The 11646-nt window shown below is 51.3% G+C and overlaps 1 protein-coding gene across 1 annotated transcript; it reads right to left on the bottom strand.

Annotated features, from left to right (window-relative positions):
- Positions 1 to 9702: 9702 nt before the first annotated feature.
- On the bottom strand, positions 9703 to 11375 carry HOXB1 (homeobox B1). The gene is made up of 2 exons (XM_074162929.1): positions 10778 to 11375; positions 9703 to 10028 (listed from the first exon to the last, which is right to left on the bottom strand). The coding sequence occupies exons 1-2, from the start codon at positions 11373 to 11375 to the stop codon at positions 9703 to 9705; spliced, it is 924 nt and encodes a 307-aa protein (XP_074019030.1).
- Positions 11376 to 11646: the final 271 nt, after the last annotated feature.

Below are 11646 nucleotides of genomic sequence, written 5' to 3'. Positions count from 1 at the left end.
CCACCTTATGAATAAACACAAGGGCTCATTCTCCCGGGCCCGCTCACTGGCACCTTCCACAAGCTCCCCATTGAGTAAACGAGAACGAGGAAACTACGGGGAGAAACGCAGCTCGGAATTTACTGGCAGAAACAGCAGCCGTTTCGCCTTGATGCTGTTGACCTCTGATCACTGCGTTAAGTTTTTATGTTCAAGTAGCTGGTACAAGGCCAATTTTATGAATTGACTTTTAAACTTGTACAAAAGTCCTCAGAAGGAACAAAATTTAGGCTGTTAAGCTGATGAAATGATGCTGATACTGACCTGAAATACTCTGATCTTGCAGAGATGGAGCCCAAAAGGCTCTCAGATGCTGAGCAGATACTCTGCATGCGTCAAATGCATTAGTTAGTGACATGTATCCTCCTCTTGTGCTCCCATGAATGTTTCTCCTCACCGAGAGATGAGGACAGTTAATATAATGTGCTTCATCTGGAATACAGTCCAGCACAGCAGGGTACGGAGGCCTTGGCACAGAGACAGTTCAGCGAGCCAGATGAGGTTCCAGTCATACCTTTCATAGCCAAGACTCTGCAATTGATTTATGTCCAGTGCTGATGATGACAGAAAAGTGCAGGCGAGTGAAAACAGGGCTCTTGGTGTATTTCATGTATGACTGGACAAAGCTTAACACAGCAAGTCAAAGACATTGCAAAAATGCAGGTCCTTAATAAATACCCTCATCTGCATCTCACTGGAAGGCTGCAGAGGGTATCACCCTAACGAGCCTGGCACTGCCTGCAAGCTGCAGACTCCTGTCCCCGGGCCCTTGGCCACACTGTATGGCACCAGCCAGCTGACCTCAGCCCACCTTCATCAGCTGTTTGGATGGACCTCACTCAAACTGGCCTCGGGAAGTGGTCAGACCACCCTTCCTGCAGGCAAAACTCGCTGCACGCTCGCTTCCAGCACCAGCGTGCTCACAGGCAGCTGGAAATTGGTCAACTCAACTGTTGTGTCCTCAGGAACAGTTAAACGGGCTTGGTCCAGCATACCTGAGGAATGTCACATCCCTCCCGGGTACAGGAGTTACAGCGAAGGGCAGAAGCCACCTGAGACAGCCCAGCCAACCATGGGACCTCTGATGTCTTTGAGCGTAAGGTGCACGAACCAGAAAGCATCTCCCCTTTACAGCACCCAGCAGAGCGAGAGCCTCACCCCCCTGGGAAATGGCATGCACAGAACAGAATCTTATCTCTGTCTTTCCCTGCCTTCTTCCCCTTATTATATTGAGAGAAAACAAGGATTTTGTGTGTGGATTGTATTATTGGGGGGGGGGGAGGTGGGGTTGACAGAGCAGCAGAAACAATATTAAATGCACAAAGAATGCCTGCTGATTTTCATGGCACTATCAATTTCCTCTCCGGCGTGGAGGAGAGGCAGGGTATGGGTCAAGGGAAAAAAGATTTACTTTTCCTTGATACACACAGCCTTGGCAACCCAGTTGTGAATGTACTGAATCTGTAATAAGCCATTCGGAAAAAAAGCTCCCCTAGAAGACTTTATAACTTTGTAGGCAACCAGCCTCCATAATCAAGTCTTACAACATAGCTCGCTACTTCATAAATTTGAAATAAATCATAAAAGGGGCATATTAAAATAATTTGTATCAGTAGGGACTGATTTAAAGCCCGGCTCCTCATCCATCAGCGAGATGCTTTCATTTACTAGCGTATTCCTCCAAACTGCAGGAAAAGCTTCGCCAAATCCATTAATAATAAAGAGAAGAGAGCCTTCACAGAGCAAATGGACAAAGGGAAAGCGGAGAATGATCCTCATAAACTTCTTGTTCTTTACAAGATCCCCTCCAAAAATCATTATGGGAGACAAAATTAGACATAAAAGACTTTTGATCTTTTATTGAAGAATAATTTAGGACAATTTCTAATGCCATTCGGCTCAGAGGGGATAATACATTAAAGAAGACAGTGGCTGGAAAAAAAATTTTTGGAAGGCAATAAACCCATCGGCTTCACTGGGGGAAATCTAGGGAGGAAATGATTTATCCTTTGGAAACTGCGTAAGGTGATACAAAGGGAAGGACGTCCGCTTTTTTTTCCACTTTTCTCGTCGTTTCGGTTCCGCCGCAGCAGTCATTTGCGGCTGGAGGGAAACCCCCCGCGTCCCTGCGCGGCGGCGGGGCCCGGCGCCCAGGGAAACCCCGGCTTCCCCGGGCTCCTCTGCTGGGTTCCCTGCAAACTGCAGCGAAGCTGACAGTAGCTCTAACCTGTCCTTTGGATGAGCTCTGTGTTTAGAAAGCATTACTCCAAAAAAACATTTTGTTTGCACACGCTGGAGTGTTTTATCAAGAAGACTCGGCGTTGCCTTTGAAATATGAGCGCCTCAAAAAATCTCCGGCTGCTGGAAGGAGCTGTATTTCCTTCACTCCGTCTATCGGCATTTAAATGTGAACTATCTCGAAGCCTTCCGTAGGAAACACAATTAAATTGTCATTAAGAAAGCATTTTTCTCGTCTCCTTTTCTGTAATAAAGGAGTTAGGCTCAGTGTTTCCGCGCTGTGCCGTGTCCTGAAACACAGGGTAAATCCGTGGCCATTTAACACGCTAATTGGAGCAAAAAAGGATTCAAATTGGGAACCGGATTTCAAGCACCACTCCTTCTTATGCCAGCAATGCCAATATTTTCAGATGTCTGACGTTCTGAGTAACTCACACAGAGAAATATTTCCTAGTAGGAATTAAAAAAAAATAAAAAATCTCCTTCCTTTCTCCGAGACATATTAGCGACATAACCGAGGTTAAAAGCCACTTTTCTGTTTGAGGGAAAATGTTCTCACCTAATTTACGGAAATTCTTTGGGAAAGGCTTTTTGTTGTTGGGTTTTGATCTTTCAGCTTGGCAAGAAAAGGGACTCTTTGAACTCTTAGCAAAAGTTAGAGAAACTTTTGTTTTTAGACCAGAAACTGTTTTACCGTCTTTTTGCAGTGCCAGCTTCTCTACTTGAAATAAGCAATAAGCGGCATGTTGTTTTCTTTCGGGTAACGCTGTTTTCTTGCTGTCTCCCCACGCGTAGCTCCCTGCCTTGCTGTCTCAAGCGAAAAGGTTGTGAAGACGTGGACCAAAAAAAAAAAAAAGAAAAAAAAAGAAAAACCACGGGGGACTCGGAGCACCCGCCGCTGAGCTGGGAGAGGGAAATGCAAAGAAAATGATTCGGGCAGAGTTGCTGAATGAAGGAAGAAATTAAATAAAAGACCGAGGTAAGGTTTCCACGAGGCAATATTTCCACTGAACTGACTCCCGAGGGAAAGACCAGGAAAATCATGTAAGATTCCCCACCTTTCCTCTTTTTTTTTTTTCCACTGCGACCAAAACGCTTATGTTTTGCCACTTCACCAGGTTGTTTAACCAACAGGGACTGTGATAACCTCCAGAATTTTATAGCCATTAACAAATCCGTTAAATCTTATGGGATTAGCTTTATGGCCACTAAAAGGGAGCTCACCTTCCTCGTGCCTGATTTTAAGACATAACTCACGCGCGGTTCTTAGGCAATCCTGTGTGAAAGGGCTGTAGACTGACAATACAGACCTCGAATTCCCCTGGTTCTCAGAGATGCTCTGCCAAGGTGTTAGAAGGATGCAAATATTCCGCGAGGCTTCAAAGAGAAGTTCTTGCCGCGGGCTCTGGGGACAAACCCTGCCCTTCCTGGGACCCTTCAGCTCTCAGGTAGGAGCTCCTGCCCCAGAGTCTGACCCCAAACCCCCTGGAAACTCGCAGGGATTTTTTGCCAAGCCCCCAAACACGCAGCGGGTGCCCCCCGAAAAAGTGTCCCCGCCTTTACCAGAGACCCAGCGCCCCGGAGGGGGGCAGATACGGCTCCCACTGTATCCCTGAGACATCTCAGGTCTCTGGGACCATCCCCAGCCGAGCCTTGTTCCCTCAATCACCTGACAGAGGTGCCCTACGTTGTTATTTCCTTTGGAGCTGCTTTGGATTTGCTTCGTGGTTCTGCCTTCTTTCTTTTCTAATGGCAACATGTACGGGTTTTGCAATAAGCCCCTTTGCAATATTTCTGGTTTGTATCAAATTTTGGTTTGCTCTTCTGATAAAAGGCTTTCAGAAAAAGTCTTTTGTTATTTCTGCTGAGGTAGATTTCAGCTTGCTGTTACCTAAAGCCATCTCCCCTACCATGGCTTCAGGCAGAAACAAATCAGCCTTAATTTCGCTTATTTTAGGTTTTAATCCCTTGCTGTTGGATATACTTTTACATATAAAAATATTGATTTCTATCATATATAATATGTAATATATATGCGTCCATTTTATACTTCATATAAATACATGCTTTATATATATATATATATATATCTCCTTTCTCCCCTTCTGTAGTTTTTATGATTGTACTGAGTTTGCAGGGTTGTACCTTGTCACACAGGCCCCCTGGGCAGAGTAAATGTCCATGAACTATCCACCCTCCCAGAAGGGCTGACCTGTGCTCTCCGCACTGAAAAGCAGCTCCTGCCTTTCTTGGTGTGTCCTCCCTGGCCCAGTGCTTTTTCTTTTTTAACCCCAAATAATTTTTCAAAGCAGCCTCCTGGCCGGGAGTGCTGAGTGCTGGCCTTCGTGAGGGCTGGCTGGGATGCAGAGACCCAGGCTTGACCCCATCTCTGGTCCTCAGGCCAAGCTGGGCCCATCTTTGGGTGAATTCATTTCAGGCTGAACTTTGTGTGAACCTGGGCCCGAGGGGAAGGGAACCCGACAGAGCAAGGCTGACAGAGGCAAGTTCTGAGCAAACCCATCAGCCTGAGTAAATATTGAACAAGTCCATGTGAAGGCTGGGGTTGAAATGGAGCTGTCAGACCAGTGTAAACTGAAAGGATAGGTGAGGCCTCTGAAGAGCAAGGAAACGTTTTGTACACTCACTTCTGCAATTGTTCCTTCCACCCGAGCCCTTTGCCCCAGACCTCATTTCACCTGCCTGAGAGGCTAAAGCAACCCTGAAGCTGAAATATCTGTGTTGGTGGAAGTGAATGGCTGAGGGGCAGTGGGGTGAGCAAGGGGACGGCACCGTGGGGTGGCCCTTTCAGTGTGATGAGCAGGGAGCGTTACACCTGGGGTCAGACACGAGACGGCAGATCCGAGGTCCTTGACTTAAATCCAGGTGACCTGTGCAGCATCAATCCTGAAAAATAAATATACTATATATTTGATACAAATACAAGTGAAATACATTGTTTATAAATATATATAATCCAAATAAACACACATATGCCCAGCTCTCAGCTTGACCATGATGCTGGGGCTGTGGGACGGGGGAACTCCCTGGGATGGGGAAGGCCGTTGGGTGTGCAAGCTCTCCTGCCCAGCGCTTCCCACAGCTGCAGGTCTTTTCCCTGGTTCTCCAGGGATTTTAGTGACACCTAAAAATATATTAATGTCAAAATACTGAGTTTTACTTAGCAGGCAGGGAAATCCCTCCTGGTTTACCTGTGTTAGAGTCTACCAACTCCCTTGGCAATGTCAGCGCGTAAGCAGGTGCATGGACACCTTGTTGCCTTGGTGCCACTCGCAGAAGGTGGATCAAACTCTTTTGCAGTTGACTTGCTTGCTGTGTGATGAAAACATCTCGCCCTCATCCTGCTCTGGTTTTCTGCTGGGGAACGGGTGGCCCCTGATTAATTTTTCTGTGTGAAACAAGTTTGGAGAAAACCAGAAGGCTTCCTCCCTTCTTCTCCTCCACTTCAAGGCATCAAAGGCTTTTAGGGGTGGTAATAGCCCAACCCGGCCACAGCACAGTCACTGAGGGGGAGGTTTTGTCCCCAGACGGAGACCCCCAGGAATGCTTCACACCTTCAGTGCAAAGAGGCTCCAGGAGCAGAGTTAATGGCAGCCACCAAAGTGGAGTTGAAAGTAAGGAAGTCTTCAGGGGTATTATTATTATTATTTTTTAATAGAATGTCCTCTTCTGAGATCAAAAGGACCTCACATTGTGAGAACAAATGCTTTAGGAAGAGGAGAAACATTTCACACCAAGGGGTAAGGAACAGATGGCCCTGGAGTAGCTGCCACACCAGGTCAGAGCGCCGGGTGTGCTCCTCAGGTCCCCGCTCTGGGAGCAGAGCCAGAGGAGAGGGACTCTGGGCATCCCTTCCCCGTCCCCTCCTCCCACAGAGGGACAAGAGCTCCAACACGGTGACTGCCATTAATAATTTACACGGTTACGTTTCTTTAACTGGGAATTTCCCCTTCCTTTGGGATATTAAAAGAATAAATCTCCATTAAGACATGACTTTGTGTGTGAGTGTACGGGGGCACTTGGCTAATTTTCCTGCTCATGAAAAATGCAATACCAGGGACCCACGGACAGACACACGCAGAGATATGGGAATATACGGGATTATAAATAGTCACATTGGGGTATATCATTTCTATGAAACAAAGAAGTGTGTGTAGACCTCGTATTTGTGATAAAGCCCGAGGATGGTGATAGGGCTGAGTCACGATAGGGGTTTCTGCATGCGGGTCTGCAGAGCCTCGTGTGAGCCTCTTACTGTGCAGTCTGCGCCGATGTGCCGTGGGAAGGGGCACGCGTTTATGCCCCTCATGGATCCATAGGTACCCGTGTGGGTACTGAAGTACCCGTGCCCGCTCTTTATCTGCTTCTCTGGGTGCGGGGCGGACATGGGGGTCCCTCACCGCCTCACAGGAGCATCTGCTACCGGCCGAGGGACCCCCAGCCGCGGGTGTCCTGGCGTGGCCTTTCCAGCCGGCTCCTGCTTCACAGCAGTGGGTTTCGGGTTCTTGAGACAAAAGGGAGCGTGAGAAACTTGAAGGGGAAAAAGAGATTAGCTGTGTGCGGTGATCGTTGTTAGAGAAACCCGGCTTGGCAGCGAGGGGGGCAAAGGGAAGGGGTGAGGGGGGGAGCCGGGAGGGGGTTACATATGTAAGGGCGCATCGGCACCGTCTCTGCTGACTCTTCCGGAGACTCCCTTTGAGTTTCAAATGGGAGCTGGCAGCCTTTGTTGTGCCCGACACACTGACACACCAGTACCCTCCTTTTTGTCCCGGCCTTTCCGCTCTCCCCCGGTTCTTGCGGGGCCGCCCGGCCCGGCGCTGCCCGCCTCACCCGGCACCCAGCGGGGTCCGGCCCCTGCCCGGGCGGCCGGGGAGCAGAGCAGGCACCGGAGACACAACCGGGGGCGAACACCGTCTCAGTGGAAACCTACGGGCTTTCTGAAACACAACGCCGTGTTTCGATGAGAGAGTTTAAATCGCACGGTTTCAACAAAGCCTTCAATGGCGCTGGTTCAATGAATAGGTTAAACCAAGCTACCTCACACCCAACAGGTTATAAAGCCAGTCTGGCTCCCTGTGCTTTTTTTTTTACTCTCTTGGTGTTTGCTAGTGTAACAAAATCCTCTTTTCACCTTTTCGCCCCTCCTTTTTTTTTTTTTTTTTTTTTTTTTTTTTTGTTTTTTCCTTATCTCTCAGCTAATTGGACACTCAAAAATCTTTTCTTTCGAGCAAGAGAGGTGTATTAGATGGGGGAAGATGGTATCGCCGGGGAAGAGCGATGCCCTGTCGCCCAGGGACCTCCAGAAGAGGCGGGCCGGGGGCCGAGCGGCGCTGCGGGGCAGGGTGCCCCGTTCCAGCAGGTACTTTGCTCATTCCTCGCCCCGCTCACGCCCCCACCGAAAAGGTTTGTAAATTTGACGAAGCCAGAACAATAGTTTCTCCTGGCAGCCCCTCTGTTTACTTGTTTAGAAATCCCAGAGGCGTTTCGAGGTAAAAAGGTCAGAGCCATACCCGGGCTGGCTGCCTCCTCCCTCCCCGCCCGGCCCCAGCACGGCTCTGCCCCCCCGCCCGGCGCTCCGGTACCCGCACCGGGCCGCGGGCTCCATCCCCCCGCGACCTGGTCATGTGTGTTACTTTTACCGTGGAAAACACCCTTTTAGGGGTCTCCTTGGGAAGCTGAAGGGAGGACACTAAAAGTGACGCGTTTGGTTTTGAGTTGTATCCGCCTCACAGAGCTGTTCCGTATCAATGAGAAACTCGCTTTGCCCCCACCCTGGATCCCGAGTCCGCTCCAGTTCATATCGCCGCTTCACTAACGGAGATCTGCTTCCGTGCCGGGATGCCTGCACCGAGAATGATGATGATTTTTTGTTCTCATTAGGCCTCGTTGCACTGTAAAATAACTGCAGGTGGGGAGGGCCGCTTTTCTCTCCGGCCCCGGCTGGGCGACTTGCTCTAAACGCCCCCGAAGCGGAGGCGAGCGCCCGGCCCGATCCTGCCGATGCCGAGGAGGGGGGGTGAGGGGTGGGTGCCGTAGGGTACCCGCAGGAAGCGGGATCGGGCGTGTTGTTTGGGAGCTTTGGCAGCAGCCGGAGACCTTTTCCTTCCTCCTCCTCCTCCCTCCGAGCCCGGGGTCCCCCCGCCCCGTGTCGCGCATTTCCCCGGACGGGAGAGATTTCCATTTCGCTTAGATTCGAGAGGACTTACATGTGGAAAAAGTAAACTTTATTAGACTGAGGTAGTTTCATTTCGAGATACAGAGCACGGGGAAGGGAGTGGAAGGGAAATAGGAGATTCCGATTAAGAAACCGCTAGTTTTTCTCGATGACGTTTTTCCCTTGAAAACAATCTTTAACAAAAGTCGCCGTGGTTTTCAGTCCGTCCTACCCTAAAGTTTCTCGTGGGGAAGGGAAACAATTTAGCCGTGGTTAAATAACGTTTTTATCGGACTCCGATAAGCCTAAGAGGGTGGGGGTACAAGGAACCGTGCTACTTCGCTCCAAGATTTCGGGCTATCGAGACGTACAATAAATAGCAGCCAGTGCATCAGTGCCTGGGGGAGCCAAGCCCCGCGGCCCCCCCGCAGCCTTGTTCCCGTCCACCTTCACACCTCCTGCGACAGTGACCGTTGCTCAAAGTACCCCGAGGTCAGCCTTCGCCTCGTCTCGTTTTCTCTGATGCCACAAGCCTCCCTCCCCCCAGGATCAGGAACAGTCACAGTCGCAGAGAGTGTGGAAAACCCTGTAAAGCAGAAATAGTGCAAAATGGTAGCGGAAGAGTCGCATTTTTTGTTCGGTGTTTGGGTCTTTGCAGAGGCCTCCGGCATCTTGGCCGCCTCAGATCTCATTCCAAGATATACATACAGTAAATAAAAGGGAAACAAACAAACAAACAACAAAAAAAAAAAACCCAAAACTTTTTTTTTTTTTTTTTTTACAATCTCGCGGGGAGGAAAAATACATCAAACGTAGGATTCTTGCAGGCAAAAGTCGTTGTGCACATTTTTAAAACGGGAGAAAACTAAATTCGTTTTCAAGTTTCTGTAGTCGAAAGTGCAGTTCCTATAGGGGAGGGGGAAGGGAGAGGGAGAAACGTCCCTGAGACAAACGCCTATTGCTGAGGATATGCGAGGACACGGCTGCTCCTTCGGAGTCCAGTGTTTTACAGAGGGTCTATAAATTAAGAGAGAGAAATGCAAGTGGGAGAACTGGTATCGCACGGGTGGAGGCGGCCGCAGCCGAGGGGACTGCTCGGAGGGAAGCGCGGCCTTGCTCCCACGCGTGTGTGCGTTCGGGGCTGTGCGTGGGAGGTGCGTGTTCGTGCGGGTGTGTCTGCTGGGGTCTGCAGGGAGCAGCCGCCCCCCGAGGGCAGCCCCGGGCTGGTCCCTGTGCCCCCTCGGGGACGCGTTTCAGGAAGACACCGAGCTGGGGGAGGCCTCAGGTGAGGTGCAGTTGGACTGATCCGAGGCTTCACTCGCTTCCTTGGTAGATCTGGAGGCAACAGCCGGGGCGAGACCTTCCTTTTCCCTTTTCTTCTGCTTCATCCGCCTGTTCTGGAACCAGATCTTGACCTGGGTTTCGTTGAGCTCCAGAGTCGCGGCGATCTCCACCCTCCGGGCCCGGGTGAGGTACTTGTTAAAGTGAAACTCCTTCTCCAGCTCCGTCAGCTGCTTGGTGGTGAAGTTGGTGCGGATGGTGTTGGGCTGGCCCAGCAGCCCGTACTCCGACACTTTACCTGTTAAGGAGCAAACACCAAAAGGGCAGGAGCAACCAGAAAAATTCCCTCGCCGGGGCGGGGAAGGGGGGAGCTTTCCCCCTCTCCCCTCCTCTCTTGGGCGTTTGGTCCCTCCACCGCCCGGAGCTTCGTGCTCCCTCCCTGATCCTCAGCTATCCCTGGCTTCCCAGCCCAGGAATATAGATCTCCCCGGGCTCTGTAGAGCTGTGTGTCCCCCCCCTTCCCTTCCAACCATTCCCCTCCGTTCCCTGCAAACTGCCATGAAACTTGAACGTGCGTGGGTAGGAGTGGAAGGGGAGGGCGAAGGTGATGATGGGGGGAGGAGGGAAGGTTGTGATTTAAGGAAGATTGTGGAGAAGGAAGTTGAACAATAGGGGAGATGGAAGTCGACTGTGGAAGAAGCAGGAAGCCCGGAGCATTTCCTATTCCGAGCTGGGCCTGAGGGAAACTGAGCTCAGGGACCCTCCATCAGACGTGTCTGGAAAATCTCTAGATGGCTTTTCCGCAGCCTGAGCTGGTGTTTAAAAAAAAAAAAAAAAAACAAAAACCAAAACAAAACAGAAAAAAAAAACAAACCAAAAACCCAAAGCAAAACAAATCCATGTTCGCCTGGAAGATGAGCCCAGTCACCTTGGGTACAAACCCCGGGGAAGGCAACCTTTCCTTGCAGGGCTGGGGAGCTGCCCCCCGCCTCTCGCCTCCCCTGACTGGGGACCATCCTCGCCCAGCCCTGCGTTCCCCAAACTCACCTGTCTTGGGGGGGTTCCTCTTCACTTTCATCCAGTCGAAGGTCTGGGTGGCGCTGGCGTTGGGGCACGGCTCGGAGGGGCACGCGGGGTCTTTGTCCTCGTTTAAAGAAGGCGAGAGGTTGCTGTAAACGCCGGGCAAGTAACTGGGCTGCTCCTGCCCGTAAAGGTGGTGCTGCTGGTACTGCCCAGCGGCCCCGCAGTAGCTCTCTGCCAAGGAGCTGAGGTTGGATCCGGCGTTGGCGGAGTAGCCGGCCGCTTGGAAGTACACGCCATCCGCGTCCTGTTGGCCGAGGTAGAGCTGGTGGTGGCCGTAGCTGGGGCCGCAGGTTTGGGTTGGGTACCCGGCCCCCGAGGCAGCGCCCGCGAAGGGGATGGGGCGCCCGGAGGAGGGAGGGTGGTAGCCGGGGCTCTGCGGGGGGAGATGGGCGGCCGCGCTCCCTCCCACGCCAAAGCGCCCGTCTCCGTTAAAAGTGTCACTGGCGGGGCTACCTGAGCAGGAGGGGAAGGAAGGGGAGCTTTGCTCTAAATGGTGGTAGGCGCCCGTCCCACGGTTACAAATTGCATACTCTAAGAAGGAGTTCATCCTAGTATTGTCCATCTGCCACTGATGGAGGAGGGTCAGCCTGTTTTGGGGGGGATTCCGCCTGCCCTACAACCTTTAGATAGTATGTCAAAGCTGTAAAACTTCCTTCCATGCATCGCTGGCCCTCGAACCCCGCAGCCTTCGGCGGGGCCGGGGTGGGGGCAGGGGGAGGCGGCCACGTGGTCCGCCCCCAGCCCAATGAGCGAGGGGCTCCTGAAGTTTGTCACATCTCTGAGCTCATCCATCAAGGCCCTGACATTTGCATGACAAAGGGGTTTCAATCAAA

The sequence above is a fragment of the Numenius arquata genome, chromosome 23, assembly GCF_964106895.1.
Source record: "Numenius arquata chromosome 23, bNumArq3.hap1.1, whole genome shotgun sequence".
NCBI classification, from domain to species: Eukaryota; Metazoa; Chordata; class Aves; order Charadriiformes; family Scolopacidae; genus Numenius; species Numenius arquata.
This window is presented reverse-complemented; position numbering and strand designations above follow the sequence as displayed.

Coding starts and splice junctions, on each gene's coding strand:
- HOXB1 (XM_074162929.1), bottom strand. CDS start 11,375: ATGGACAATACTAGGATGAACTCCTTCTTAGAGTATGCAATTTGTAAC. Junction 10,029..10,777: donor GAGGAACCCCCCCAAGACAG/GTGAGTTTGGGG, acceptor GCTCCTTAACAG/GTAAAGTGTCGGAGTACGGG.